This window comes from Chelon labrosus, assembly GCF_963514085.1.
Source record: "Chelon labrosus genome assembly, chromosome: 7".
Lineage (NCBI taxonomy): Eukaryota > Metazoa > Chordata > Actinopteri > Mugiliformes > Mugilidae > Chelon > Chelon labrosus.
The window spans coordinates 25,441,650-25,457,856 of NC_140343.1; the positions used below are offsets into that span (position 1 = coordinate 25,441,650).

Here is a 16,207-nt window from a genome sequence, read left to right on the forward strand (position 1 = left end):
TTACCAAAAATTTAAAGCCGCTGCAACTCAGCGACACACAGCCTCCTTTAAATGCACCGAGAAGTCCCGACAATGAATAACGTCATTCATCCAACCAAATTAACTCTGCAGGATAACAATGCCAGGGTGATAGAGTGGTGCTTGGATACAAGATGTTTTTTCTAAATTGGAAGTGGAATTTTTTGCGGTCGACAGAAGCTTTTCACCAACGCAGAGTGTGCATTTTACTGTCATGTTGTTCTTGTCCTTTTCGCTGGCGAATTGAAAATAATGTGCGTACTTCCACGATTCAAAAGCTGTCCTCTCTGCCATCTTGCCGGCGGTTCGAAAACACTCACACACACACACACACACACACACACACACACACACACACACACACAGGTAACGTAGGTCAGCAGGGCACAGACGCACCATCACAGCGCTGCGCCTCCGCTGACACATCCGCAGGTGGCACAGTACTGTCTGACAAAAAGCAGGCTGTAGTCGGAATTTTTCTTTCCTTATCCAGAGTAATTCTTAAAGCAGCGGATTACTTTTTTAAAAAAATAACGAAGTTACTGATTGCTTAACGCATGAAACTAACGCGTTATGTTACAAGTTACACTGAAAAAGTAATTAGAGTACTCTAACGCATTACTTTGTAACGCGTTACCCACAACACTGGTCATAATGTTATGCCTGATCGGTGTACATACATGCTGTGGTGATCTTGGGGGAAAAAAGACACCTCTGTTTTGACTTGCAGTAGGTTTTAGTGGTGCAAAATATACACAAATTGCCTTCACAGTGTAATATAATTAAGGCTCAAGCTTTCAGCCCATCTGTCACTATTTTCATAGTGATACCATGCTGGTTTAAAAATTGTATTATTTTTTTGTTGTTCATTCTTTAAAATAAGATTCAGTTTGGTACTAGTTTCTCTGTAAACAAATCTGAGTGACCATGACAGGGATCCACTATGACTGGTATCATCAGTCAATAAACAATCTCGAGATTATATGTTTACTTAGTGCTTTAATTCCACTATCTGTGTACTTCTATGGTTTGAGCCTTACCTGGAGGTCTCTCTGAGTCATTTAGGCGATAACAGATGGATATTTGCATTGCTTTTACATGAAGGGTTTTAAGTTTCTGTTGTGACATGGGTGGGGTGAGCTGGGATATCTGTGGTTATCTATCTGAGCTCTGTGATCCTTCTGTAAACCAGGGAGCTTTTCCATTTCCACGGGGATGATAACAGCTCACCAGCTCTACAACTACATCACCGATCATGCCAGCACATACGGCATGAAGCCGCTGCGCATGTCCAAGGCTGCAGTTACCACTGACAACAAGAAAGGGATGCCTGACCTGCATGAGTATGCACTGGTGGCTTTGTGGAACAGGTGAAAGCACACCCCAGAAAACCCAGAATAAACACACTTCCCTCACATAAGCTGCTTCACTCGTCGTCTCTTTCTCCTCTTGTTTCCTGCTTTAGTTCGGGGTCTTACAAGGATCTGGAGGGCCTGCATCACCACGATGACTTTGATGTGTCCCTGGTGGTGTGCCATAATGCCGCTCCATTTGAGGAGCAGTCAGATGGGGAGAGACATTTGCTGAGGTAAGGAGATAAAAATGAAACGACTTAAACAATTAAACAACCATTATGGTGAGACCAGAGCACAGCACTGCTGTAACCGCATGCTGTGGGAAGAGGTCCTTTTGCTGTGAACAGCTTTCAACATAAATAATCACACTTGTGTGCAACAACAAATACACAACTAAAATAATAAGATAATTGTTTATACCTCCAACCGTGCTAAATTACATACTGTGAAATATCCTGTCTAATATTTTCTACATTGTAGATTAATGCTGAAGATGTCTAAACTAGGATGTAGTAAACCAGAATATGTTTTATATTTTGACTCTTCAGATTTGAGCCTTTTGATAGATTGGTGAAATTGGTAATGAATTCTTCAGAGCAGCCTCCTTTTGCTTTGATGACAGCTTTAACACTCGAGGCATTCTCTCAATCAGCTTCTTAATGTGTTTGCAACCATCTGTTGTGTTGTACAGAGGTCGGGTTGTTACACAGTTCTCTACAGTGAATAGTCCTATTCAACTTCTGCTCTAATCCATATTATGGCAAGAACCACTCAACTAAGTAAAGAAAAACAACCGTCAATCATTACGAAGATATGATTTTGGTGTTCAAAATTAAATGACATTCCTTCCCTTTTAAATCCTTTTGAATTGAAATGTTTCCTGTGTAGGCTGCGGTTTTACGTGATCATGACCAGTCAGAGAGAGCTCTTTCCCCGCCTCACTGCCGACATGCGACGCTTCAAGAAGCTTCCCCAGATCCACCGTGATCCCGGTGAACCAGGCGGCCGGCTCCCCCAAGACCGAGCGGAGGCCTTTGGGTCACGGAGCTCTGAGCAGGACCTCTGGGAGGACACGTCATCTGAAGCTGCAGCTGTCTCGACCCCTAGCGACGGCAATGAGTTTTACCCTCTAGCGGGGGGCGGGCCGGAGGCTCAGGGGCTGCTCTACACCTCCCCTCTGTTCCCTCTGCTTAACAATGAGGTGGCGTCAGCCCGCAGACAGATCCAAGCCAGTGTGGAGCAGGCTATGGGTCACTGCCGCAGGGATAACTTGTGGAGGAGGCTGTTCCATGGGGAGCACGTGGCCCTGGACAAACTCAAGCTGGCCAAGCTGTCGTTCAACGAGTTGGAGGAGCTGTTGGAGGCCGTGCAGAGCCGTTCGGTGGGGGAGATTGATCCACAGCTGGTAAGATTACCACCTTACACTTCAGTGCAGTGGCAAACAGAGTGCCTGCATAGACCCACTGTAACTCCTGTACTTGTGGGACACAGTTACTATCTTGCCGTCCTCCTGCAAGTGGAGCTCCCCCTGGTGGCTGGCTGCAGTATAGGTCATAAGCCCCACCCCCTCCATGTTAGCGACCACAAGTTGCCATCCCAACCGCTCTGTAAAGCAAAGTTGTAAATAAATAAATAAATACAGTGTATAATCCAACATTTCCTTCTAACTGGTGGAGGTAGAGCAGAGTGTAGTATTAATTAAACAAAAACGCAAGTGGTGATTCTAAATTGGCCGTAGGTGTGCATGTGAGTGTGAATGGTTGTCTGTCTCTCTGTGTTAGCCCTGTGATAGACTGGCGACCTGTCCAGGGTGTACCCCGCCCCTCGCCCGATTACAGCTGGGATAGGCTCCAGCCCCCCCAGCGACCCTTCACAGGAACAAGGACGTGAATGAATGAATGAGCTTTCATGACATCAAACCACTGAACATGGCAGCTGCCAGTCTCACTGTGCTATCCACCTGCCTGAATCACATCAACAAAACACTGAAGGACACAAACTATCCCTGAAAAGATCTACCTACATTTTTTGCTTATACAAGACTGTAATAACACTGAAATTACTGCAGAGTTGGACATGCATGCTTTCAGTATTACACTTCAGTTATATTTAACAACAGACTGGCTGACGTCTGTACGTCTTTTGACCCAAGTCAGACATAAACCTGTTTATTTATTTCAGGGAACTCGTTGCGACCTCAGTTAATGCAGTGTCCAGATACAGATCACAAATTGTTGCTAAATTGAAATGTGTGGGAAAACATTGTTGGCTTCAGGCACACTTTGTGATCAATGAGAAGCAGCTTGTTGTAATGTCAGTGCGATGTTTTGCTGCAGGACTGTTTCCTGACCATGAGTCCAGCCTGGTACCAGAGTCTAATCAAAGTCCTGTTGAACCGCTTCCCCCAGAGCTGCAGGCACTTTGACGACAACGGCATCCAGTACCTGGTGAGAAAATACTCTGTGTTCTGCTTCCTTTTTGTTGAGAGCAAATGACGCATACTATAAAATATGGTACTGGGGTTAGTGGTACGTGTTTAATGGAGCATTCAAGAACAATTGTTAAAAACACTTTTAAACAGGACTCCAGGGGAATTTTTAATCTTTTAAGGGATAATTATAGGATTCTTCATAGTTTGCAACAGTGTGTGTGTTCAAAGTCGTGACCACCTTCCTAATATTGTGTAGGTCTCCCTTGTGCCTTCATAACAGTTGTGACTCATCAGAGAATGGACATGGGCCTTCTGAGGGTGTCCTGTGGTGTCTGGCAACAAGACGTTGTTAGTGGGGGCCAATGGGTTGAGGGGAGGGGCCTCTGTGGATCATCCCACAGATACTTGATCAGTTTGGGATCTAGTGAATTTGGAGGCCAGGTCAACACCTTGTGCATACAAACTGATACCACAACCAGCAGCTATTTGCAGAATACCACAAAAAGTGTTTCCTTTAGTGTTGTCATGTTAATCATAAATCCATGTTAAGCGCCTATGGGTGGACGGTACCTTCGTCACCTTCAAAAATCTGTCTACATCACCTTGTTTCAGGCTGTTCTGAACCAGAAGTTCACCGACTGCTTTGTTCTGGTCTTTCTGGACACCCAAGCTGGAAAAACAGTGAGTTATTCTTCCAGTCTGAAGGATTATATGTTGATACCACATGTGTGCAAACTTCCTGGAAATGTCTCTTTTCTATTCTTCTTCCTCCCACAGAGCTTAAAGGTCGTGTTTCGGGAGCCGCTGCCATCGCAGACCCAGGCCAGCAGCAGCCCCCCTCCTCAACTGGTGTCCATGTATCATCACCTGGAGTCAGTCATCAACACAGCCTGCTACAACCTCTGGACAGGGCTGTTATAGAGCGGAGAATCGCTGGACTCGCCTCGGCTCATTATGACGTGTCCACGAGCGACGCCAAAGAACGCAGGAGGGAACGCAGGAAGTGGTTTCTCTGTGGCGGAATCCTCTTGAAGAGTTTTCTCACAGCAGCAATGTGAGCTTGCAGCGGCAGAGCAGCATCTACAGTTATTTATACACACCCGCTTCTTATGCAGCCTGAATGGACCGTACGGAAACACAGATCCATAAATTGAATTGGGCTATGACTATTTGCATACGCATTGCTGCCAGTTCTATCATCAATTAGCTCAACCAGCCCTAAACCAGTCTGAAATTAAATAGCTCTTAACTGCTCTGCAGAAAGCATCCATTTGCTGGTTCAGCATCAGCTTGAATTCAGTCATATATATATATTCTTTTTAAAGGAAACTAATATTAAACTTCAAGGTTTATGATCAAAGCTACTACATAGAGCTGACACTGTGCTTTTGTAAATCTCAAACAGTTTGCTCACCCACACTACACATTCTAGTAATGTTATAAGCAGTTTATTTAATAGGTCCTGCGGTGTTTATTCCCACACTGTACAAATAGTTTAACTCACCTCAACACAGAGCTAACGCTGTACCATAGTGTAGCTCCTCACTTTTGCCAGATGAGAATTCAATAAAATGTATTCTCAACAAATCAGACAATAAGAGAAATGAAGCATGGTAGCATCTTTGATCATAGCCAGGAAGTGCTCACCCTGTGGAGAGCTTCCCAAACCCTCTGATCTGCCAGAAATCCAGCCCAATAGTTTAACCAACAATCGGGTATTGTTATCTGACTTCAGACAGAAATTTGTCTCAATTCTAAACTAAATTCGTGGTGATGGTTAAGGGTTTAATTGGGCTGAATCCAAATATTGTCTGAAGCTTAATCCAGCGTGCAACTAGTGAGACAGGCTGTTACGTTAACCGTTGTCACGTGTCGGCATGATCACGCTGCGTTCACTATACAGTAGTTAATCAGAACACTATGTCTGAGTGTTGCTGCGTTGCTCTGTTGAGTTGTCACATGCAGGGAAATTAAGTGCAGCATCGCTCTAACTGCCTCCACTAACCAGGTCCACTCTTTTAACAAGTTCACTTTGCACATTCTAGCCGGTCATTTGCCGCGTTTGACTGGCTGACTGAATATGCAGCCGGGGTTGTGGCGGTCTGACTCAGCCTGCAACTGAATGGTCTGCATGGTCTGGACGGGACAAGGCTTTTTCAGGGATACGGTCTCTCTGAAGACCTCTAGCACTGAGCTTTTTTTCTGGTTGTCCTTTAGTCAAAGAGGGTTGCAGGAGCAGGATTGGATGCCGGTGGTACTGAAATACTGTGCTCTGACGCACATTCTGACAACCTGATGGATCAGCAGGTATTTAGTTATTTATCAAGACATTTCTGCTTTTCTCTCTGCATCTCTAGCAGAGACACACTCTAAATGCGAATCATTTAGGACGTGTCTCATGCTTCATGCGCAAATGCAACTCAAGTCAGCCACAAGCCAGCAACGATGCAAATTTCTGGTCTTAGATCTGCACATATTTAAAACTCTACCACTTCATTAATGGGTCAGTTGGGTGAGTTGTCTTGGATCTTGTGCCTTCTGATAGCATTTGACTAGCTCTTCATGCCAGATCAGTGTTTATGTGAGTAAGAAAAAAGCTGAGACATCAGCGTGCACAGTGGGAAGACTTCCATGTTAAATTTTCGTGTCAAACCTATTATCCACTTGAACCCCACTGCCATATCCGGTGCCATGAAGTGCCTTTCCCAGTTTATTTTCTCCCTCTTTCATCCAGTGAAATTGTTGTTGTTCTATCAGCTCTGCATACGAGATCTGTGGAAACACACGCCTGATGTTATGCAGTGAAAGTGCCTGAGTCAGTTCGGAGGAATCTGACAAAAATTGCCTTTCATGAACAAGAAAATGGGTCATATTAACTTTGGGGATTTGCATAATAGCATGCCACATGTCATCAGTGCTGAGTGTTTCCAAAGCCTGTTCAGGGGTGATGAGCTTGATTTGTGAAACAGTGTGGCTGGTAATCACACCTTTGTTGTGTATCCTGAAACAGTGTGGCTGGTAATCACACCTCGGTTTACAAGAGGGCACAAAGCCAGCCCGACACATCAGGCATGAAGGCTTGTAGTTCCTGCGTTAAATTCCACATTCAGCAGCCTTACAGTTCTGCTCATTTTCAACAGGTGGAAACCAAATGCACATGTGGGCATGTTGAGCATCTAAAATAACTGAATGTTAAACACTGGATATTCATCATGCAAAATGTGAACTGAAAAATGTTAGCCCCGAGCTTTTTGTCACTGTAATATAAACACTGCACTAACTGTATGTGTATATTGTGTAAATACAGAACACTTTATACAGTATGTAAATGTTGAATAAACCAGTAGGACGGATGAGAACGTGTCGGATCGTTATATGAGAGAATGAGACATGGAGTATAGTCTTAAGTATAATTTGGGAAACAGAGATTTGTGATTTTGCAAGGAGATATACACCAACCAGCCATAACATTATGACCACTGATAGGAGAAGTACATAACATCGACCATCTTGAGACAATTCAGTGTTCTGCTGGGAAACTTTTGGACCTGGCATTCATGTGGATGTTACTTCGACATGTAGCACCCACCTAGACCAGACCAGGCACCTCCACCCCATAGCAATGACACTCCTCGAAAAACAGCACAAGGTGTTGACCTGGCCTCCAAATTCACTAGATCCCAAACTGAACAAGCATCTGTGGGATGCACTGGAACAAGCCTGATCCACAGAGGCCCCTCAACCCACTGGACATAATGTTATGCCTGATCGGTGTATATTTTAGACAACACTTCCAGAGCATCATCTAGCGTATCTATCACTCTTTAAATGTTCACAGTGAAACAGCTGTAACATCTATACACAATACACAAGTAATAAAATTACATCTTTACACTTGGGCTGTGCCATCTCAAAGTCAGCGAGGGACATCATGAACAAAATATTTGATTCAATTCTATTACAAAGCAACAAAGACCGATATAAACTCAGGTCATTCAGTGGTAGTTAGATGGAAATTTCTCATCACATCTGTACGTTCATTATAATATTTGCGGAAACTAATGAATATAACTGGTTTATGATTTCCTTTTAGTACAGTTCTGTCTGAAGCAGTTGTCATAGTTACAGAGATGCAATGCTGATAAGGAAGAACAAATACATGTATCCACTCTGAGCTCTGATAAGAACACTATTTTCCAAGATATGAAACTATTGTAGAGGGATTTCCTAAAGTATAAGGCCACAGGTTAACGGCTGAGTATCTAACATTGAGACAGCTTTGTGTTTGGTCACTTGTCCTCAGCACTTTCTCTGAGTCCAGTATTGTTTGATCCAACCCAGACCCTCGTCTGTAGAACCTGCAACAGACAGAGGACTGGTCAGTGATGACTTGCGTGTCAAATGCGGTGTCCAAAAAATAAAAAAAAAATAAAAAAAACAGAGCGCTCACCTAGTGGCTTGTACTCACAGCCAACGTATCCCTGGTAGCCGTGGTTTTCTAGCGTGTCGAACAGGTAGCTGTAGCTGAGCTCTCCGTCGCTGTCTGGCTCATTCCTGCCCGGAACCTGAGCAATCTGAACGTGACCTGAGGAACGTGACAACACTTCTTAATAGCCTGCATACTGTGCCTTTCACCTGTATTATCTCCAGAGACTGGACTGAACATGTTCTTCAATCAGTAACTCTCTGCTTTACGTCATTAGGTTACACATTTACACTAAAGCACTGCTGTCTGGTACAACTACAGACTCCACACCAAGTCTGAATGAATGCATTAAGACAAGTAGTTAAATCTTTCAATGATTTGTCTAATCACAAATGTTTTTTGTAGTATACACCGATCAGGCATAACATTATAACCATCTTCCTAATATTATATAGGTCTCCCTTGTGCCTCCAAAACAGTGGTGACTCATCAGAGAATGGACATGGATGGGCACAGTGTAGTTAGTAGGGGCCTTTGGGACCTGTGGGTTAAGGGGAGGGACCTCTGTGGATCAGACCTGTTCCAGTGCATCCCACAGATAGTGAATTTGGAGGCCAGGTCAACAACTTGTGCTGTTTCTCATGTTTTTTGAGTTGTTCCTAAACTGTTTTTGTGTGTGTGTCTGTGTCAGGCTGCATCCTGCTGGGGATGGCTGCTGCCATCAAGGAGTGTCATTCCTATGGGGTGGGGGTGCCTGGTCTGGTCTAGGTGGGTTCTACATGTCTAAGTAACATCCACATGAATGCCAGGTCCAAAAGTTTCCCAGCAGAACGTTGTATGCGATGGTCAATGTTATTTACTTCACCTGTTGGGTGTCGTAATGTTATGCCTGATCGGTGATTATCTTCCAGAGTATTGCATTTAGCGTCCATGTAAACAAATAGGCTGGAAGGATTTCAAAGTGGTTGAACCATATGGTTGAATGGTTTGCTCAGTACTAACACAGCCTCCATTAATGAAGATGAAGGAAGTCAGAGTCCACTCCTCGTCCTTTTAATTAAACAGATTTCACGGCGTACACAGTCCACTGAACATTTTGGTTTTTTATACATCTGATAAGACAGAAACACCTTTCTCCACTGAGAAAAAAAAATTGGTGCCACAAGAAATGTTTGAAAATGTCATTTGAGGATGCCTGCAGTCAGTATCTGATGCTGATAAAGCAAACGACCTGATGGGACTTTCTTTCTCTCCTTTCTGGCTGCTCTTTAAAGCCAGCACAAGATGAACGGTGTCTTGTGCATGATAACGGGAGTCGGTACTCTACATATCTTCACAAAACCAAAGTGTCAGAATGGACATATAACCAGAATAGATGTAAAATAAATGTTAATTAAAAGACGTTAGATTTGGGTGAACTGAGGATTAAATGCATTTGATAATTGCATTTGCAGGGCGAATTAATTTGAATCAAGTTTTCACTGCTCACACTTCACTCACCAATTATGGGGAAATACTTCTGTATGTTTTGCGTCAGATTTCCGTCCATTATTTGCCAGTGAAAGACATCCTGAAACAGTTCAGACATCCGTTAGTAGAGTCCTCCGTTGCTGCTGTCTCTTCTGAGTTAAGACAACATTTCCAAAGCACCCACCATCTGCAGCTTAATATTTGGCTTTCCAACCTTCTCCAGTATTGCAGCCGCTGTAGACAGAAAAAAAAAATGAAGATGAGCTCAGAAATAACTCGTGGCGAGACGCCAGACATTATGTACTGCGGACATGACAAGTGCTAGAAATAAGACACTCATCAAACCCTGGTGTCATACTCTACCCCATCACATCCGCTGAGGCACCATTAAAACACGGCACATCCCATTCTTTCCTAATCCAATTACAGATTTAGGACCATTTAAGAAGTGTTTCATCCAGGAGTTAGTGATATGCGCGCACATTAATGGGCTTCTCACGGTCAGTTTTAATGGAGTGGATTGGAAGAACATGATGACATCTCATCACTAATTCACATCCAACCAGAAACTCCAAATGTATCGCTGTGCCTAGAGATGAGATGCCAAACTTCGCTGGGCAGAAAGTGATACTGAGCTTCATCAGACTGATCACTGCTGGTGCTAATGTCCAGTCTATACCACTCCTGGATGCTGCACATGATTGCTTATTTGCATAAACGTTGATGGGACAGCGCCTTACCCTGATGAGGGGAGTCCAGAAAATACCTGGGGTCCGTAATCCGTGTGTTGATTGGCTCAATCAGTCCAGTGATTCCTTCCTGTGTGGGACAGCTTGATTAACACTGGTAATTGTTCTTATTCAGAATATTAAACTATCTAATACAACTACAGCAATACAGAATATGTGGTATGTGGATAAATGCTATTGTACCACTATTTTTCCCTAAAAGGTAGACAGGCTTATTGCCTAGGTTACAGACCAAGACATGTTCTTTTTGATCCTATCTAGCCATCTCACACATCAGCCAGACACTGCACTGAAAAGCTTTAAGCACTTTGATGCTTCATAATTGGATTTTCAGAGCAAGGACAATGTGTCAAAGGCACATTCAGGAAACTGCGGGTGAACGCGCAAGTTTCCTGAGTATTTCAGCGGAAAGCAGTCAATGGCTGGTACAGGAGAGTGACTGGAAAGTGACAACATTGACAGGAACGTCAACAGCTTTAGGAAGTGGCCGAATGTTACGGCTGATGTGGCTCTGATGCAGAGGGGTCATGGATGACTAAATTTTGGAATATCACAGGTGAACGGGGAACAGAGTGACATGGCACCGAAAAACATTTCCTGTTACCTTCACTGTGTCTTTGTGAAGCTGTTTTTCCGTGCTGGAGTAACTAAATAACAAGAGGCCATCTTTGGGTTCTCCTCCTCTTCCTCAGGTCTACCAAGTCCCTGCAAGCTTAACTGAGCAAGTAAGCTGTTACACTCCTCTTTTCATGTGCTACCCTAGAATATATAGTTTTTCCGTTTTTGTTTTCTGTATGATGCACCCCTTTGCCTTTCCTGGGGTTTCATAACCCAAACCTTTACCTTTGAAAGGATATCAGCAGCATAGTTTAGGTTCTGCACGAAGACGGACTCCATTTCCTTGGCAGCTGCTGTTCTGTGAGAGTCCACTGGAACCCGCCCTGCCATCAGGTGTATCCTAGTATGGGAACAAGGAGAGGAGAAGAAACTACTTTGAAACTACTTTAGCGCAAATTATATGAACACTCAACACTGGAACTGGGGACTGGTGCGACTCTGTGGCTCAGTCCACAACTGGTCTGAATCTACCTCCTCCACAGCAGGCATACTGTTCTGTCACAGTAGTTGTGGGTAATATGTGTAGGACTGGTGTTGATTGATACTTAGTATAGAATTCCCCAAAGGTCCAGTATCTGGATTCATCTAAACCCTAGCTGATCCCACAAGTCCCACAATTGTCTATAACAAAGCTAAAATTAAGGCAACATTGAGTTTTCTTTAAGACATTTCACCACTCATCAAGTAGCTTCTTCAGTTCTTAATGACTGGTGGGAAGTTTAGGTTTATGGTTAGCAGTAACTTAGGGAGCTTTCACACCTAGGTCGTTCCATCACCGGGAGCATTTACCCCTCAGCTTGGTTCATCTGGGCTGGTGTGAACTTAGCAATTGCATTCCGTTCTGAACCGGGCTAAGTCAGGTTAGAGAAGGAGAAGGTGGCCTCGGCCCAATTCCAATTGCTCCCTGGACTGGTTTGTTTTCAGTGTGAACACATTGCCCACAGATCGATACGACTACTTTATATTTATATAACCAAGCAGTTTCCCTGATGCGTCTTTGGAAGTGTCCGCACTCGACAGAGGTGTCTGGCAGCATCAGTGCAGCTCCTTTAGAGGAGTGTGTCTGAAGCAGTGTTGCTTCTCATATACACATAATACTGAACAGCAAGAGCTACCAGTGTCCACACTTTCTGCCTCTGTTCCGCTCTCAACGATTATTGCTTGATTTCATTAAATCCCATTTTTCATGCACAATTATGACCAACCTCATGTTGAGGGAGAGGCAATTGCTTTGTCTTGTATAATACTGTATCTACTGCTCCCTGGATCGGAAACAAATATAGGTGTGAAAGCGCCCTTACTTCTCTGCTTTATATGTATTATGCACAAGCCAGCCGCAGCTTCCATTATAATCTCACCTGTCCTAAAGGTGGTGACTCAACTCACCACTCTGCAGAGAGCCATGCAGGATTCATACCTCAGGCAGCACTATGAAGAGACTAAGCCTTCCCAAAATTAATCACCTGGCTTGCATGTGCACTTGATATTTAACGTAGCACACTTTGAAATGTGTGTGTGTCTGTGCTTCAGACCATCAGAGTGAGGACACTATGGAACATTTTGACTGGACTCCTACAAGAGCTGTTAGAGGTTTAACGCTTGGTTTTAGGGTTGTGGTTACATTTGAAGTGTGTGTGTGTGTGTGTGTGTGTGTGTGTGTGTGTGTGTGTGTGTGTGTGTGTGTGCATGCATCCAGAGACTCGGTGGGTTTCTCTTTTTCAAATTCATTAAATAACCTGCAAGTATATTTTAATTTATGTAGAATCCCCAGGAGAGGTGTCTCTCATTAAAAGTGCATCGTGATCTCCTTTCCAACTTTCTTTATTTTTTTTCCCAGCCTTCTTTGTCATAGATTTAACTTTGAATGGATAAAACTGCCATTCCCCCCCCCCATCGATTCCTATTTAATAACCTATAATTACAAAGTGAAACCCCGCTCATAGAAACTGGCGCATGTTTTTAAAAGATAAAAAAACTGAAATATGCTTCACAAAGTTCAGACCCTTAATTCAGTACTTGGTAAAAGCCCCTCTGCCAGCAATTACAGTCCTCTAAGTCTCTACAAGCTTTGCAAAACTTGTTTCAGGCAGTTTATCGAATTCTTCCGGGAAGGCCCATGGGTAGATCAGGAAGACAGCCCACAGGAATAAAGTGAGCACTTCAGGTAGCAGAAACATGAGGAGGATGAGAAGGAAGATCAGAAACCATCATGGGAGGGCAAACCACTGCACTGTATGTACCACAGGCAGATAACAGAAGCAGCTGATATCTAGAAATCCTACCAGTGACTGGGAAACGCTGGAGTTGGAACACACAGCACAGAGGCTCTAATCAACAACACAGGAACAGGCTCTCAGTACAAGAGCCAATAGAAACAGGGGTCAACCACAGCAGGAATGACCCTAGGTGAAGGCCATGCAAAGACATCCCTGAGTCAGTCCAGCACATAAAAGCAGAGTATACGATGTTAGCAGGCAAGGCATTCATGGAACGCCATAACCAAGTTGCTGGAATAGTGTAGAAACATATGTGCAGAGAATGGGCTGGAAGTCCCAAAGTCAAAATGGGAGATACCTCCAAAGGCAGTGGAGAACCAAGACCCTGTGGGCCTTCCAGATACAGACTGACAAACTGGTGACGGCTAACCAGCCGGCCAACCAGCCGGCCATTGTAGTGGTGGACAAACAACAGAAGAGGGCCGTAGTGATAGATGTCGCAATCCCAAGTGATAGCAACGTCTGGAACTCACCCCGAAGCTGGGTGAGTGGCCCCTTTAAGTTCCCAGAAACAACATCTGAGATCTGAGATCTGTGACTGGCTCAGCTATACCACTTCACCCAGCCTTGTACATTGCTGCACATTGACAGTCCGTATTGAAGCTGTCACCAGTCTCTGCAAGCATGTTGTCACAGCACTATCACGATCTATTCTAATTGTGTGTGTACTTGCTGATGTTATTAGAATACATTGGACTGCCTTACATTGGCTAGGGGAACTTGGAGCCTTGGATTGATTGTGAAATAGATTTAAAATCACGTTCAGCTAAGTATCTAATGACAGTTGTACACCATTTCATGTACCTTGTTATTGAATAATGCAATACAAACAAACTTTTCAGGAAAGCGGTTTGAAGAGCAAATAGAAAAGGTTGTCCACCGATGTGTGCCATGCTGATGTCTCACCTTTTGCAGTTCAAAGCTCTTGCATACTTCAAAGTCAGATCCAGACCCTGCCTGAACTCACTCTCTCTCCCAGGAACAGCTCCAAGACCAAGATCACCTGCCTTTACATCTCCTGCAACACACACCACAACCTACCATCACCATCCCATAACTATTACTGAAGGATCAGTATCAGCCCTGCCTGGTTATAATGGACTACTGTTATGAAAGTTTGGGATCCATGTGCTGAAGGACTCTACCGGGCGGGGTGTTGATGAGGACCACCTCCACTCCTGTAGCCTCTCTGGCTCTCTGGAGCTCCTGCAGGTCTGAGTCGTAGAGCCAGGCTGCCTCCACAGCCTGAAAGCCAGCCGAGGCGGCCGCGTATATTCTCTGGCTGAAGTCGGGCAGCTCCGTGAACAGCCAGGAAATATTCGCACAAAACTTTAACGGGGCCATTCTGGCTTTAACTTCAGAAGCCAACGACCCTGAGTTCAGTCTGAGTGCTGGACTTTCACTGTTCATACAGCAGGTAAACGCGTGCGTCAAGCTAGCCACAGTAAACAGATGTTGGAGCGGAAGTAGACGGAAACCTTTCAAAACAAAAATCCAAATATGAATACCCATTGATGAACGCACATCTGTTACGGTGTTGTGACCGAAATAAAATATAAGATATAATTTCTGATTAATGCATAATCGTTTATGCTAACATTTTTAGGAAAAGACATACATTAGATACGCACGTGTATACTGTCATACGATGCATGTTGTTTTATTTTGAAAATATGAACAGAAGCAGCTTGCCTTCGATATCGTCGTCACATGACTAGTAGCGCGTTGCTTCTGGTTGCTTCCAGTCTGTGAAATGCGCAGGCGCAAGAAAAAAAATAAACTATATATTTCTAAGTTTCACGGGTTTTTCTAACTTTGTAAGAAACTGAACTCTGTTGTGGAAGTTCTTGATGTAAAAAATGCAGTCCATTTCAGATCAGAGCACTGAACAGCAATGAATTTCTGGAAAAAGCAAGAGGTATTGATAAAGATTAACATTTACTGTATTACTGGAAACATTCATTCATTCATTCATTCATCTTCTGTAACCGCTTGTCCTGTGAACGGGGGGCGGGGGGCATATAAAGCCATATAATATAAATAAGACTTTTATAAGCTTTAAACGTAAGGAAACTATTTTAAATAGACACACAACATAAATTTGAATCTGTGTATTTACATACATGTATACCATGTAGATCCTATACACATTTATACTTCAGTTTTATGTAAGTAGCATCAACAACAGACTCTTTACAGAACCCAGAGCCTGAAACCCACAGAGCAAGCACTAAAGTGGCCATGGGAAGAAAAACCTCTCTTTTAACAGGAAGAAACCTTGAAGCAGACCCATCTGCCCCAGGCCAGCCGGGTAGAGACCGGAAAAGAGAGAGAAGAGAAGAGAGCAGCAGGAGGAGATGAGAGCAGCAGGAGGAATGAGAGGAAATCATACATACTTCTCGATAAACCATATAAACATTTTACAAAGAAGAGTACATGATACTAGGTGAGGCATGTTACATGACAGATTGATAGTGAATAAAAAGAATGGGCAGATCCGGCATTTAAAGTAATCTCTCCATTGTAGAGCATATTGCGTTTTTACAATGTGCTAATAAAATGACTGTTACTGTCTCTGGTCTGTGTCAGGCCACAGATTTTCATCAACTTCACAGGATATATTAGGCCTCACCAGTCAGCAAGTGGGGAAAAAAGGCAACCAAAAAAAAGTCTGTCTCCTTCATATACAGCATGCTTCAATCTAAACAAGCCTGTTGCATGGTCAAGATGAAGTGAACATTGATCTGGGGTTCTCAGCCATGGAACTCCCACCCCCACGGGGAACAAAACTGTTCTATGTGGAGAATATGCATGATGTTGCTAAAGCTCTGGTTGAGCAGAAGGAGGTTGCTGAACCTTGGGTT

The 16,207-nt window shown here is 43.7% G+C and overlaps 2 protein-coding genes across 5 annotated transcripts in view; one reads left to right on the forward strand and one right to left on the reverse strand.

Annotated features, from left to right (window-relative positions):
- Positions 1-4,725, forward strand: part of szt2 (SZT2 subunit of KICSTOR complex) — a gene marked incomplete at its 3' end in the record, with an annotated part of 80,603 nt that extends 75,878 nt beyond the window's left edge. For all 4 annotated transcript variants that reach the window (XM_084548702.1, XM_084548698.1, XM_084548700.1 and 1 more), the window contains 6 exons: positions 1,211-1,388; positions 1,484-1,606; positions 2,262-2,778; positions 3,710-3,820; positions 4,417-4,485; positions 4,582-4,725. In XM_084548702.1, the coding sequence (XP_084404828.1) occupies positions 1,211-1,388; positions 1,484-1,606; positions 2,262-2,778; positions 3,710-3,820; positions 4,417-4,485; positions 4,582-4,725 (1,142 nt within the window). The remainder of the gene's footprint in view (positions 1-1,210; positions 1,389-1,483; positions 1,607-2,261; positions 2,779-3,709; positions 3,821-4,416; positions 4,486-4,581) is intronic.
- Positions 4,726-8,023: 3,298 nt separating this feature from the next.
- On the reverse strand, positions 8,024-14,854 carry hyi (hydroxypyruvate isomerase). The gene is made up of 8 exons (XM_084548703.1): positions 14,489-14,854; positions 14,250-14,361; positions 11,293-11,407; positions 10,441-10,519; positions 9,885-9,934; positions 9,731-9,800; positions 8,255-8,389; positions 8,024-8,162 (listed from the first exon to the last, which is right to left on the reverse strand). Exons 1-8 carry the CDS (start codon positions 14,751-14,753, stop codon positions 8,104-8,106), a joined length of 885 nt encoding a protein of 294 aa, XP_084404829.1. The 5' UTR covers positions 14,754-14,854; the 3' UTR covers positions 8,024-8,103.
- Between the last annotated feature and the right edge of the window lie 1,353 nt (positions 14,855-16,207).

Coding starts and splice junctions, on each gene's coding strand:
- hyi (XM_084548703.1), bottom strand. CDS start 14,753: ATGAACAGTGAAAGTCCAGCACTCAGACTGAACTCAGGGTCGTTGGCT. Junction 9,801..9,884: donor CAAATATTAAGCTGCAGATG/GTGGGTGCTTTG, acceptor GAACTGTTTCAG/GATGTCTTTCACTGGCAAAT. Junction 8,163..8,254: donor CTGTGAGTACAAGCCACTAG/GTGAGCGCTCTG, acceptor TGTCTGTTGCAG/GTTCTACAGACGAGGGTCTG.